At 40.3% G+C, this 13,606-nt stretch overlaps 1 protein-coding gene across 3 annotated transcripts in view; it reads left to right on the top strand.

The window, feature by feature from the left end:
• Positions 1-9,892, top strand: part of RSPO2 (R-spondin 2) — a 183,939-nt gene extending 174,047 nt beyond the window's left edge. For 2 of the 3 annotated variants that reach the window (XM_073590181.1, XM_073590182.1), the window contains one exon: positions 9,122-9,892. In XM_073590181.1, coding sequence (XP_073446282.1) covers positions 9,122-9,234 — 113 coding nt within the window. In that variant the 3' untranslated portion in view covers positions 9,235-9,892. The remainder of the gene's footprint in view (positions 1-9,121) is intronic. The other variant, XR_012234915.1, reaches the window with a different exon arrangement.
• Positions 9,893-13,606: the final 3,714 nt, after the last annotated feature.

Below are 13,606 nucleotides of genomic sequence, written 5' to 3'. Positions count from 1 at the left end.
TGTGAGACTTTTTGAATACCTGATTTCCAAATTAATACAAGTAGACTGCGTGTACACAACAAGCAACAAATGTGTCCCAAACCTGTCTTTATACTGTACTTCTAGTTTAAAAAGAGTGTTGAGTAGGTTCATGCTGTAAGAGAGAAAACAATTGGTGCTGAAAACGCGTTGGCCAGCAATACTTGGTTTGACTGACCATAAGGTGCTGTAAAGAAAGAAAGCATATGTAGGAGTGTGGATCCTCTTTAAAGAAATGATTTTCAGACTTTTAATTCCTTACTTTTCTTTCTTCACGTATCTGCAATGCAAGAAATTAAATGGCTATGATCTTGAATAGTGCACAAGAACCTGGTAATTCCAGCTTGCTCGAGGTAGGCCAATTCCTGGAACATTTCAGAACACAGCAGTCCTCCATTTGGTGTGTTTCACACCGCTCTCTCGACGACGTTAAAATTAACAGTAGGTCAACTTCTTTTCATTGCTTTCCATGCACAAACTGGAATCTGTCTGGAAGTAGCAATTACTCCTAAGAGCCTTTCCTGATCTGAACCATCCTAACAATCCCATTCAGTCTCCTGGTTCTTCCCTGAGCTTTAACTACTTGCCTCCGTTAAGCCAACCTTTTACTAAGTCATGCATGCACCAGCACCATCCTAGGCTGTCAGAATCTAGCACAATTCCACTTTGGCCCTTTTCTAGGACAAGCCACCTACCACTGCTTGGTAACCCAAGATCTATATGCTTTCTTTTCTTCATAGTAACCTATCTTCAGGTTTCTAAAAAGCAATACACATGTCAAAGTGTGATCTAATTAGGATTATCTGAGCAGTGGATTACATTTTTCCTCCAAAAGGTATATCCTTGAACTGTAGAATGTCCGTTAAAGACGTGTATATAACAAGGAGGATGTCTGTACTATGGATGGCAAGAAGAACAAATCAATCTTGGAACAAATCAAGCCAGACATGTCACTCTAAGCAAGTATCACCAAGTTATGATTTGTCTAATTTAGACACCTCCTATAAAGAGTGCAATCACTGGAGAAAGGCATCATGGCTGGAAGAACAGAAGAAACATGGTGAAGAGGAAGACCAACAACACAATGGCTTGATACAATCCAAACTACACCAGAGAAGACCCTAGGTGTTAACTTGCTGATCATTGGGTGGCTCACCACCAGGACACTCGCCGTTCATCAGCTATAGGAACCTTTAACTGGTTGGACACTTGGAAGCTACTACATTCATTCCCTGTGGGATGGATGGAAAAAGCGGAGTGCAGCGCTTTGTAGCTCAATGGGGAATGAATGGAACAGTGACCTAGCATCTACATTGCTGATCCACTCAAACAGGGATAAAAGTTTCCAGTTTTTCAGATGTGTTGTTTCAAGATGTCAGACCGCCAGTGAACAAAAAGTTATTTCTTGGCCTGTAAGCGGGTGATAACCTCAACCTTGAATGGATTATTAAGAAAAGGCCATTCAGAAATTTGGTGGAGATTCACAAGGAGTGGACTGCTGCTGGAGTCATTGCTTCATGAGCCACCACACACAGACGTATCCAGGACATGGGCTACAAGTGTCGCATTCCTTGGGTCAAGCCACTCATGACCAATTGACAACGCCGGAAGCATCTTACCTGGGCCAGGGAAGAAAAGAACTGGACTGTTGCTCGGTGGTCAAAGGTGTTTTCAGATGAAAGTCAATTTTGCATTTCATTTGGAAATCAAGGTCCTAGAGTCTGGAGGAAGAGTGGAGAGGCCACAATCCAAGCTGCTTGAGGTCTAGTGTGAGGTTTCCACAATCGGTGATGGTTTGGGGAGCCATGTCTTCTGCTGGTGTAGGTCCACTGTGTTTTATCAAGGCCAAAGTCAGTGCAGCCATCTACCAGGAAATTTTAGAGCACTTCATGCTTCCCTCTGCTGACAAGCTTTTTGGAGATGGAAATTTCATTATCCTGCAGGACTTGGCACCTGTCCACACTTAAGACAAAGTCCAATTATATCTAGGGCACTTCACAATAATACCACAACCAATCCCATATAAAGTACATATAGGACAAAGATCCCACCAAGATGGTAAAAAAAAAAACAAATTTTTATTGAATCCATATTAAAACCAAATAAAAAAGCAAAAATGCTGTTAGGGGACGCTAGGGCACACTACAAGGAGCAGATACTACAGGGGGAAGGGTGTATATAACATATAAGGGTACCATAAAAAAACAATACTAAAGCAATTAATTGATAGGGAGCCAATTATACTTAGTACAATCCAAAAGGTACGGTATATATAAATAAGTCAGCTTAATAGTCTATACAGCTCCCATTTCTAATTATGTAAATCACTGTAGATAAATATACATCAACATGAAAAGAATATAAATATAACTACCCATTGAACCCCCAATAATGGGTTTTATCGTATTGGTGGGAGCTCTTCTTTGTCCTATATGGACTTTATATGGGATTGGTTGTGGCCCCTGTCCACACTGCCAAAAGTTCCAATACCTGGTTTACAAACAACAGTATCACTGTGCTTGATTGGCAGCAAACTCACCTGACCTTAACCCTATAGTGAATCTATGAGGTATTGTCAAGAGGAAGATGAGACACCAGACCCAACAATGCAGACGAGCTGAAGGCTGCTATCAAAGCAACCTGGGCTTCCATACCCCCTCAGCAATGCCACAGGCTGATCGCCTCCATGCCACGCCGCATTGATGCAGTAATTGATGCAGTAGAAGCCCCTACCAAGTACTGAGTGCATTTACTGAGCATGCATTTCAGTAGGCCGACATTTCAGATTTTAAAATCATTTTTGAAGCTGGTGTTTTCATTTGCTAATCATAATCAACATTAACCGAAATAAACACTTGAAATAGATCACTGTTTGTAATGACTCTATATAATGAGTTTCACTTTTTGTATTGAACAACTGAAATTAACTTTTTGATGATATTCTAATTTTGTGAGAAGCACCTGTATATTGTCAATTTTGCTTGCGATTAGTTGTCAACTTCTGTGCTTTCACTTTGTGTGACCTCCAAGCCCTGTGCCCTATTATGGTGTGCAACCTCAATGCTCCGTGTCTCAATATTATGTGTAACTCCCATTGCTGTTTGCATCACACTAAATTAAAACTTCAGACTAGCTGAAATTTCCTGTGTCCTGGTGTGATACTGTGCCTTCCTCAAATAGGGGATGGAGTTAAAGGGATCCTGTCACTTTGGATAGCGCTATCAACGCGCAGATATGAGGTTAACCTTCAGGTTAATATAGTTAAAAAGGTGCTTGTCTGCCATACTGAAAGTGCAGCTACAGGGAGATAAAGCCAGGGAGGAATACATTTCCTTAGCTAATGTTCAATGCCAGCACAGCTACAGTCACTGCTCATGGCCCTGATGTCCGGGACACTTCTGGATGTCAAAGAAGCGAGGCATATTTACAGCCTCCGCTGAGTGACTGCAGCCGCTTTATTCACCCTTCCATGACTGAAAGCCAGCGGCAGCTGGGAGAAATGAAGATTAATTTTCTCCCAATAGCTGCACTTTCAGTATGACAGCCGGGCACCTTCATAATGCTTTTAACCTGCAGGTTGACCCCATATCTACCGTTGAATAGCATTCTCCAATGAGACTGGTTCCCTTTTAAGAGTCATAACCTGCACACTGAATTTATCTCTTGCACATCGAAAACCCCGGGCACAAGAGGGGATCAGGTTGTTTTATTACCTGATGTAAGTTGGTAAATGACTTTTTTCATATGCTAAATTTTAAAAGAAATTCACTGTCCAATATTTTTCACGAGTCTGCAATGCAAGATGAGCACAAACAAGCTTAGCTATTGCCTCTTAAATGCATGGTCGTTCCTAATGGAGCTTAATCTAATTTAATACTCTGAAATCAAATCTTCTTGGCGCCAGATTCTATGTGAGCTTATTTTTCTGTTTGGTCCAGAGAGGAACATTTTTTTTTTATTTTTATTTACAAGAACATAACACGAAATTGTGAGTTTCTGCAATCCCTTTATCAACAGTCAATATCTAATACAGATAAAGGTCTACAGAAAAAATATCCCATTTCGTCTATATGTGACTTTTGTAGCAATTTTAAAGCATTTTTCAAAAGATTCCAACTTCAATGAAATTTATAAGATTTTTACCAAATGCAAAATCAAGTTTGTGAGGCATTAAAATCACTATGCCAAGTAGACATTTATGCCCCATTAGATAAAATGGTCAGATTTAGCAACTACATAATGTATATATAGCAAAAACAGAGCCCAGCAAATATATGGGTAGAGTGACACACAACTCTGTTTTGCAGGAGCGACAAGGTGTTAAATGCTCTACATGTAGTTGGGGAAGTGGGGTCAAAAGTTTGTGAAGGGAATTGAGGGTGTGGTTAATTTAAAATGTGTAGATACATATAAATGGGGTGGGAAGGGTTGTACGGCATTCATCCATATGGCGGTACCACAGGAAAAGGTCCCGCCCATGTTTTTCCTTTTTGTTCGTCCGGAATATTGTCACAGTTAGGATGGTCATGGTGTCATTTCGGCTTGGAGGTGTGAAAGGGTTCTTGGAGTTGATGGAAAATTGTCCAGGTTTTAGCTATTCTTCAAGGTGGGGTTGCTGGTGGCATGGTAAAGGTTTCCCGGTGATGAACGTGCCCTCGAGCTGGTGGTCGCGGCTGAGGGTAATGGCTGTTATTTGTTACTAGCTATGAACCCGTTCTACGCCCGGGTGGTGAGCATTTTAATTGGTATATGGTCTCCCATCCAGGTATGTGCTGCCACCCTCCTATCCTGGTATGCATGGCACCTCTCAGTCCTATCCTGGTATGCATGGTACCCTCACCCCCCCAACCCTGGTATGCATGGTACTCCCTCATCCCTATCCTGGTATGCATGGTCCCCTCACCCCTCAATCTTGGTATGCATGGTCCGCTCACCCCCAATCTTGGTATGCATGGCCCACTCACCCCCTATCCCGGTATGCATGGTACCCTTCATTCCCCAATCCAGGTATGCATGGTACCCCTCATCCCCCAATCCTGGTATGCCTGGTACCCCTCATCCCCCAATCCTGATATGCATGGTCCTGTCACCTCCCCTATCCTGGTATGCATGGTCCCCTCATTCCTATTAAAACTACACACATACAAAAAAAAATATATATATACTCACCCTTCTTTCCTGTGCTCCAGCGCTGTCACCACGTCCTGCTTGAGGCCGGGGGAGGAGTCTGGCACCGGAGTACGCGCATGCCCATAGCGCTGTCCGGCGCCATATTGCTGAAGACACACTGCAAGTGTGTCTTCAGTAAAATGGTGCCAGTTCGCGCTATGCACATGCGCAATTCCGGCCGCACTCCTGCCCTGGTCTCCAGCCGAAGAGAAGCGCTGCGGCATCGCTCCTCCCGGTCAGGTAAGTATGTAAGCATGGCGTCGGAGATGGCGTTATGCAGTGTGTACGGTACCGCCATCTCCGGCACCATACAACTCCTCACCGCTGGCTGCCTCATTCTGTCTGGAGCCAGACTGCGCAGGCGCATTGTGCTTGCGCTGTCTATAAAGGCTTCGGACAGAGTGACGCTTACAGCGTTATATTATAGATAATAAAGGCCAATTTGGCCAATATAATCCAACACTCAGGTCTGTCTTTATTGCATAAGGGTTAAAACATTGCTGAAGGAAATAAGTTGTGTAGGAAAGATAGTCTCTATGTGCCATTCCCTTATTCCCAGCAGAATATCACCACCTTGTGGAGGGCTCCATGCTGTTCATATGAACCAGTAGTGGTTACTGATTTAAAGGAAATGCTTAAAATGTGATATAAAATATTTAAAAAAAATTTGAAAGACTTCTGAAAATGAAAGATTTGACACCAATGGTGATTATTCGTTGCTGGAATATTAAAACTACTACATGTGAAACTACTCTAACATTAGTTAATGAAAAATCTGAAAACACATTTCTTGCTGTTGCCATGTTTGATGTTTTTCCCCCGATACTGGTTCCAAGCTATGGTGATTTGAAGTTTTGCCATAAACTTCTTTATAGCATTTAAAAAAAAAAAAATGCCCCCAAAAAAACTCTTCTCTAAAGAAGCTTTGGGGTATGTGCACATATTTTTTTTTTCATGTGGATTCTGCCTTGAACTCGCTGAAAACTGCATAGCAAAACCAATGATGAAAGTAAATGTACAGCAATATAAAAATGACTTTACGTGTTTTAAATGCAAAGAGTTAATGTGTACAAAGTCACTATTGGTAAAAAAATTTTTAAAAAACTGTGTGCTTTTCATGGGAATTGAGCAAAAAGATTCTCTGAACTCTGGTGCAGTGGCTTAGTCGGTAGTCCATGGTCCCCCTTTATAAGAACCATGCCGACCTCATAACTGCTGGCATTCATGGTGCCTCTTTTCATTAGTATTGTTGGGTTGGTCTACACCCATGACAGCTCACTGGGGCTACAAATCGGAAGAGTCACCAAGACTAGCGGCAGGTAGGAGGAGGTTCACCAGGCTCTCAACCGGGGACCATGGACTAGAAACACTGCCACTGGACCAGGCTTCTGTGAATCCTTCTTTTTTGCTCAACTATTGTCAACTTTGTGACCTTACGATCAGTGACTATAAATAGTCTTTGGTGCTTTGAAATGCGTAGGTCAGGTATTCCTCTTATCTATGAAATGTTTTTAATTAGCTAGAATAAAATTGATAGTTTCAACATTTATAATTTTAAATTGGTGCTGTGGATTACAACACTTCTGTGAATTGTTCGACCCGGTGAGGGTTTCAATTCATCACATTCTTTTACATAGTGGTGAGCTGACTGCATTGTAATTTTGTTTGTAGTGATCAGTGACGTCTGTCTTCTTAGACCTCCACAATCAGCGGCACTAGGGAGTCACAGATGGTGCCGAGAGGTTCTTTCTTGACATTTCCAGAAATTGAATTTTTATGCCCTCGTGGTCAAAATCCACTGAATGGGTCTAACTATCTCTGCATATGTTATGTCTTGTCAGTTTTAGAAGAATGTCTGCTATAGGTACTTCTATAGATGTGTTATCCATGAAATGTGCTTAGTATAAGAAAAGCTTAGACAAAGTACAGAAGACTGCACTCGAAACGAGTCACATTTTTGCTCCTTGTTTTCCCACCGTGTACCTTTTTGGAATGGAATTTTAAATAAATGAATAAAAACTGGCATTTTTTTTTTATCCAAAAGCTGGAATGCCCACTTCACTTTCTTGTAGTCAGAACATTATTCCATGTACATTTGGACTTGACTTATCTGTGGTGAGCTGGCTTTTTTTTCTACTTATTATAAGTCCCAAATGCCTGGTGGCACCATCTCTCATATGGGTCATCACTGTACACATAGCCTATCTATGTACAGTACTAGACAAACAAATCTCAGTCATGTGTTTTTGATTCGGACTGCAAACTATTGTTCGGGATTTAATGGATTATGTTATAAAGAGCGGCTTCATTAAAATATTAACTGCATCCAGATTTTTGGCTGACATTACAAATAGCTTGGGATCAAAATCGGTAATATGTTTCAGTTACAGCTGTGATTAGAGCCCATGTTTCATGACTCCGATCAGAATATTACAGGATTTGGTTTAGTAAACTACTGTTCTGTGGCAAAATAATTCTATCCAGCGGCAGCATCAGTTCCATTAAGCACAGCAGTGCTGGCAGAAGACGTATTATTGTTGAGTGTCGGGTAATTCATAGTTTTCAAAATGCGCAAATAATTAAGAGGGTTTTCCCTTGAGGTGATGGTTTCTGCGAATCCTATTGACCTGAATTTTGAAAGTCATGACCACCTCTCCATTCATCCACCTGGATGAACCACAGCAGCCAAAATTGAAGCCTGGAATTGCATGGCTTTTGTCACACTGCATGTCTTCTGAATGGGACAGTGATGACCTAGTTTTAACTTTTACAAAGGTACATAAAGTTAAAAAAAAAAAAAAAACTTTTTGGCATGATGATGACTTTGTTGGTTGCTTAAACAAATGGCAGAACCACTTTTTGAAATACAGCTTTGTATGGATGCAAAGTTTCTGAGCCAGTAAATTTCTCAAGCTCCAAGGGTCATCTGAGCTTCTGCCCCTGAATTTCAGTAATTGGTAGGTGCCCTTTTATCACAATTCCTTCTGATAGAAATTATAACATGATAAACTTGGTCAAACCAAGAAAACAAAAACACACACCTTTTACCAAGATTAGAATAAACCATGGCTATTTTATTCCAGAAACTGTGCCACACTTGTCTTTTTGGTTGGATGTCCATGGGGTTCTTCAGCTTCCAAGCAGCAGTTGTCATGAGCTGCCCAGGAGCCCTGTAATTGATTCGCTCTTGAAGTTTGGGAAAATTCTATTTTTTTTTTTTTTATTATAATCTATATAATTTTAGTTGATTTTCTATTGTATTAATTTTGGACAAGTTTTCATGTCTCTCAGCTACTGCTGGAGACAAAGATTAGTGGTCCTTTTTTTTTTGTTTTAATGTTTAAGTTGACTTTTTTGCAGGTCGACTTTCTGGTGCCCTCATTCTTGAGCCGATCGCTCCTGTCTGCCATTTCCGAAGACCATGACCTAGTAATGTCGTAGGGTCTAGGAAGGAACAGAGGTGCCCAGGAGATGTTGATCACGGAAGTGAAGTCCGCTTGTAACAAAGGGCCATACAGGTGATCGGACCTGGGTACCACAAGTCTTTTGCTCGTTTGTAGCAATGGAAACCAGTCTGATCTACCAATTGTGATGCACACCTTCCAAGATTTAAACTCCTGTCTGCGGCACATTAAGCCCCACCCTTGGTCTCGTCAGGAGTTCAAATTTAGGGACACTAAACCTACGCCATTTGTGGTACAGTCTTGATAAAATGGGTCAGTTATTTGCCATGCTGCAGTTTTAGGTTCATTTCTTATGCACTGCCTCATACTACAGACTAAGCAAAGGTAAAAGGTGATTCGCTTTAATGTACAGCAGCAATTTAGAGACTGTATTGTAGGATTTGGTATAAATGAGGGATCCTGCTGATGCTATGAAGCGCCTTGCGTATTTTATATATAAAAATTAATCCTAATGATGTCATCTCTTCCAGGAAAAAGAACAATGAAAAAGGACAAAAGGAACAAAAAGAAGAAAAAGAAGTTGCTTGAAAGGGCTCAGGAGCAGCACAGTGTTTTCCTCGCCACAGACAGGACCAGTCAGTAAAGAGGCTAATATTTTTTTTTTTTTTTTTTTTTCGTTTGCTAAGTGCACAAAGGCTGCTACATGCTCTTGCACACAGATGAACTGCAGAATGGCTGCTTTATTGGTTACTAATATTTTGTGAGTATATCACAAGCTTATTTGTGTTATTTATACTTTTTTTTAATGTTTTTTCATTTTTTTTCCCTTTTAAAAAGAACACCAACAGTTGGAAATGCTGAGTTGAATCAGTAACCTGGTGTAGATATGTCAAAGACTCTCACATTTTTTTTTTTTTTTTTTAATTCAGTGCCTATGATGGAAGCCGACAGTATTTTGGATTGAAACTGTTAACAGGACGTCATACAAAAAAAACAGACTTGTGTATATTTCTGTTAAGGAACAATGCGAAAAAAAACTAAACTGTTTGAAAGTAGAAATTTAAATTAATTTTTTTTTCTTAAGTTTACGGTTCGTATATTGTACATTTTAAAACAATTGTATTTGAAGTCTTTTTTTGTTTAGCTGTTGTTGGTTCTCGGTGCCTATTATAACCAAACAGTTCTGTATTAATACTGTTGATGCTAATATACAGTAACTGCTTAATGTCCCAAATGGCGCAGCAGTTATCCCTTGTACATAGTGCATAGACACCACTTATAATAAACTTATTTACCATGTATCTATAGGCCTCTTGCATTTATAGATTAGACTTGCAAACACTTGGATAGGGCTGAGCAGCAATTCCAGACAGAACCTGGAGTAGCACAGTTACAAACAGCTCCTATCAAAGTAACATAAGGATGCACCCTTCCATACCCTTTTGCTTGGCTTGACCTATCCCGAGAGGAATATAGTGAGATGACCAGCTTTGGTTGGGGAAAAAATTTTTTTTTTTTGATATTCTGGTGGTTTCCGCTATATGTGGCCACACAATGATTGTAATTTCGCTAGTATATAAGAATGATGTATTTAATTTTTATCTTGAGAAGTTTGGAGCCTCAACAAATTTTTTCAGTCTAAACTAATTGTAGCCATAACAATCAATTTGTAAACTATGTGCTTAAAGGGGTTGACCACTACTTTTTTTTATTATTTATCGCCTATCTTTTGGATAGGTCATCAATATCTGATTGGTGGAAATGCGACATCCAGCATCCGCCGCCGACCAGCTGTTTACGGTGGCAGCCATATGTTTTCAGATGCTGCCTACACATGACAGCTCTGTCATTTCTATAGTGGCCGAAGTCAAGTACTGCAGATCCACCACCTAGTCATATGAATGGGGGGGACTTCAGTGTCCGGCCGTGGCCACTATAGTTTGACAGAGCTGCTCTGTTCCTGCAGCGTTTGAGAATTTCCGGTTGGCGATGGTAACTGCAGATAGGTGGGGGTGCGGGGTGTCACAACTCCAGTAAGGATAGGCCTTCAATAAAAAAATGAATCGTCAACTTCTTTAAAGACTGCTATACCATACATGCTCATAACTGTTGCAAATAACACATTCCACGATGCCTCCAATAAACTGTGAATGTGCATGGTAGATATAACATCCACACTTGTGGGCATACTAAAATTAAACAGACTTTCAATGTCATGAGAAATAACCAGGTGGCCTTATTTAGAGTTGGGACAGGTGGGACATTTGCCTTGGTAGAAAGAAAAGCTCTTTACTTCTGTCCAAAAGAATCAAACCCATTGTTTCAAGAATAGACAACCATTAAGGCCTGCAAATGCCCAAAGACATCACATCATCCGCAGGTCTTAAAAAAGATGCCCTATCCAATTTGCATTGCCAGATCTTAAGTGACTATACACTTTAGACTATCTTATATTTTTATTAAAAAGTATCCCAGATGAGAACTAAAGTAATGTTAAAGGGAACCACAGGCAACATAAATTGCTATAGTGTTTCAAAGAATATTTACTGTGAAATAGCTGCCGGATCTGATGTGACTTGGATGCCAAATCCAAGAAGAGATCCAGGCAAATTCACCCAACTCCATTTTCGTATACCTACGGGTCTCTCCATGTGTGTATAAAAAGAAACCTGTCAGTCAAGGGGAGAAGGGCAGGAAGAAAGTATAGGTTCTGCCTCTTGGACTAGTAATCCGAGTCGCATTGTTACTGGCTGCTGTTTCAACGTAGGTGTACTCTGAAACGTCGTAGTGATGTAGGGTGAAACATGCATAGCTGCAATTAGAGAGCCGGTCTATGATTCGTACAGCCCATGAATTGAAACAATTTGTCAGCTGACTAATTCCCTTTGTTAACCTTTGCATTTATTTTGCTGGACAGTCTCTTCACAAAACAAATTTGAAAGAAGAAAAACTAAATTCCTTAAGGAAAAAAAAAAGTATGGGTCGTATAATGGACAGATGTAGTTGGTCCTCCAGAATACTATCTAAGGGTCATCAACGACGAACTAAGGGAATGGGGAGAGAATGTCCTCCAAAAAGTAGCTATGTATTCAGGTGTTAAAAAAAAGGTTTAGTGGATCCTGCTCTGGTCACTTACCGAGGTGAAGGTAGTATGGTGAACAAAGGAAAAATCAACTAAACTGTTGGTATTTATTCATCACTAGGACCAGAAGGTACAAGCTTTCTCCAACCTCACACCATGGTAGTTCTAGTGCTGGTCAAAAAGATTCTGCTTCTCACAATTGATTAGCAAAATTAGAGGGCCAAAGGCGAATGGACATATGCCATATGTGCAAGAGGTACATTTAGGTTGGAACTACAAGGTGACTTTGGCTGTGACTCAGGTCGTTGGGACAAAGATCATTGTGTCACTGCGACATCACAGGATGATACCCACATTAACTCAATCCCAACAGGCAGGCTGCAAAATCCTACCTTTTTGTGTGTGTTTTTTTTTTTTGCATGTCTTGCTTCTTGCGTTCACTGCAACTCCACTAAATAATATTGCGCTGCAATGTAGCAGCTACACATAACGATCTTTGGCTTCATTTCCTGAGTCACAACCAAAAGTTGCCATGTAGCCCCAGCCTTACTCTTACATAGGGGGCCTTATGCTGGTTGCGAATAAAGCTGTTCATGCACTTTAGACTTATGTCAACCAGTGGTCTAATGTGTATGGGGGCACTGGCCAAATGATAGTGGGGAGAGATATTGATCAGACATGTCTAAATATCAGACTGCCGATCTCATTGCTCTTTCTGAAAAAAGTTACTGACCAATGTGTTGGCCAACGGCTTTCTCATAGAGCACATAGGAGCGTTCCTGTGTATGGGAGAGTTGGCTGAGCTGGCGGTCAACTGGACGATTTTTCGGCCAACAGCCATCTAATGTGCATGGCCGTTCTTATGGGGTATGTTTGAATGGTTTGCCACACTTATAACCACAGTGAAAACCAGAAAAGCCATCTTTTATATTAGTCATTTTACCCAATCCTTCATTTGGCCTGAACCTACATGAAGAAAGCACTATGAATCTGAAAACTAATCAATAAAAGATAAAAACCACCAAGTGTATGGGCAGCAAAATCTTCGAAATTTGGTTAATAGATTTTATTTTTTGTTCTTTTTGAACTCTGGTGCCCATCTATAAAGCAAGGCTGGCTGGTGGTATGGAATATGATTCTGCTGCTCAGGATTAATTTACATTGACTTGGTTGTGCCTTGTGAGGACAAGTAATATGGGAATCATTATATATGGCAAGTGGAAGATGAGGGAAAGCATTCCTTGTTCATATATGATCATTATACGGAGACATTTTTGCATCTGTTACTAATATTTATCTTCGCGTCTTGCGTGCATTGTTTTCAGAAATCTCTTTAAATCCCGCAGCCGTACTGCTGTAGATTGTTATCAGCTGTTCTTTTTACAAGGCTGCACTTTTAGATTATTCTTATAGTCAATCAATGACTTTCTGGCTAACATTTGATATGGTTCATAATACCACCTCCGTTATATCAGCGGCAATGATGTCTTAATTTTCTTGAGTTTTTCAAAGGTTTTTTTATGGGACTCATGCAATTTCACAATAATATAGATGTGGTTTCCATTTAGTCATTATTTGTCGGCCCCGTTTAAGGTAAATACATTCAAAACAACAGACGGACTTGAATGGCTTAAGGCATAAATATTAACATGTGAAATGTTCGAGACAGACACTTTAAATTCCTTATAGCCGGATTCACTTTTGCTTTTGCTTCAGCCTGATGCATATATAGTTTTGCTTCTGAAATCGAAATCCCGAGGCATCCCCAGTTTTATAGTGTACACTTCATATGAGGTCAATGGAGGGATCTAAGGTTGTAGTTAAAAAAAAAAAAAAAAAAAAAAAACTGGGCTAACAATAATAATAATTAAAATATCTTTATGATTATTGCACTGGCCAGCTGCTTTACTGGCGATTCTTCATCGTAGGCATA

Source organism: Dendrobates tinctorius, unplaced genomic scaffold (assembly GCF_039654945.1).
Source record: "Dendrobates tinctorius isolate UK_male_01 unplaced genomic scaffold, ASM3965494v1 ptg000116l, whole genome shotgun sequence".
NCBI lineage: Eukaryota > Metazoa > Chordata > Amphibia > Anura > Dendrobatidae > Dendrobates > Dendrobates tinctorius.
The sequence above is the reverse complement of the archived record's forward strand: the minus strand, read 5'-3'. Positions and strand labels throughout refer to the sequence as shown.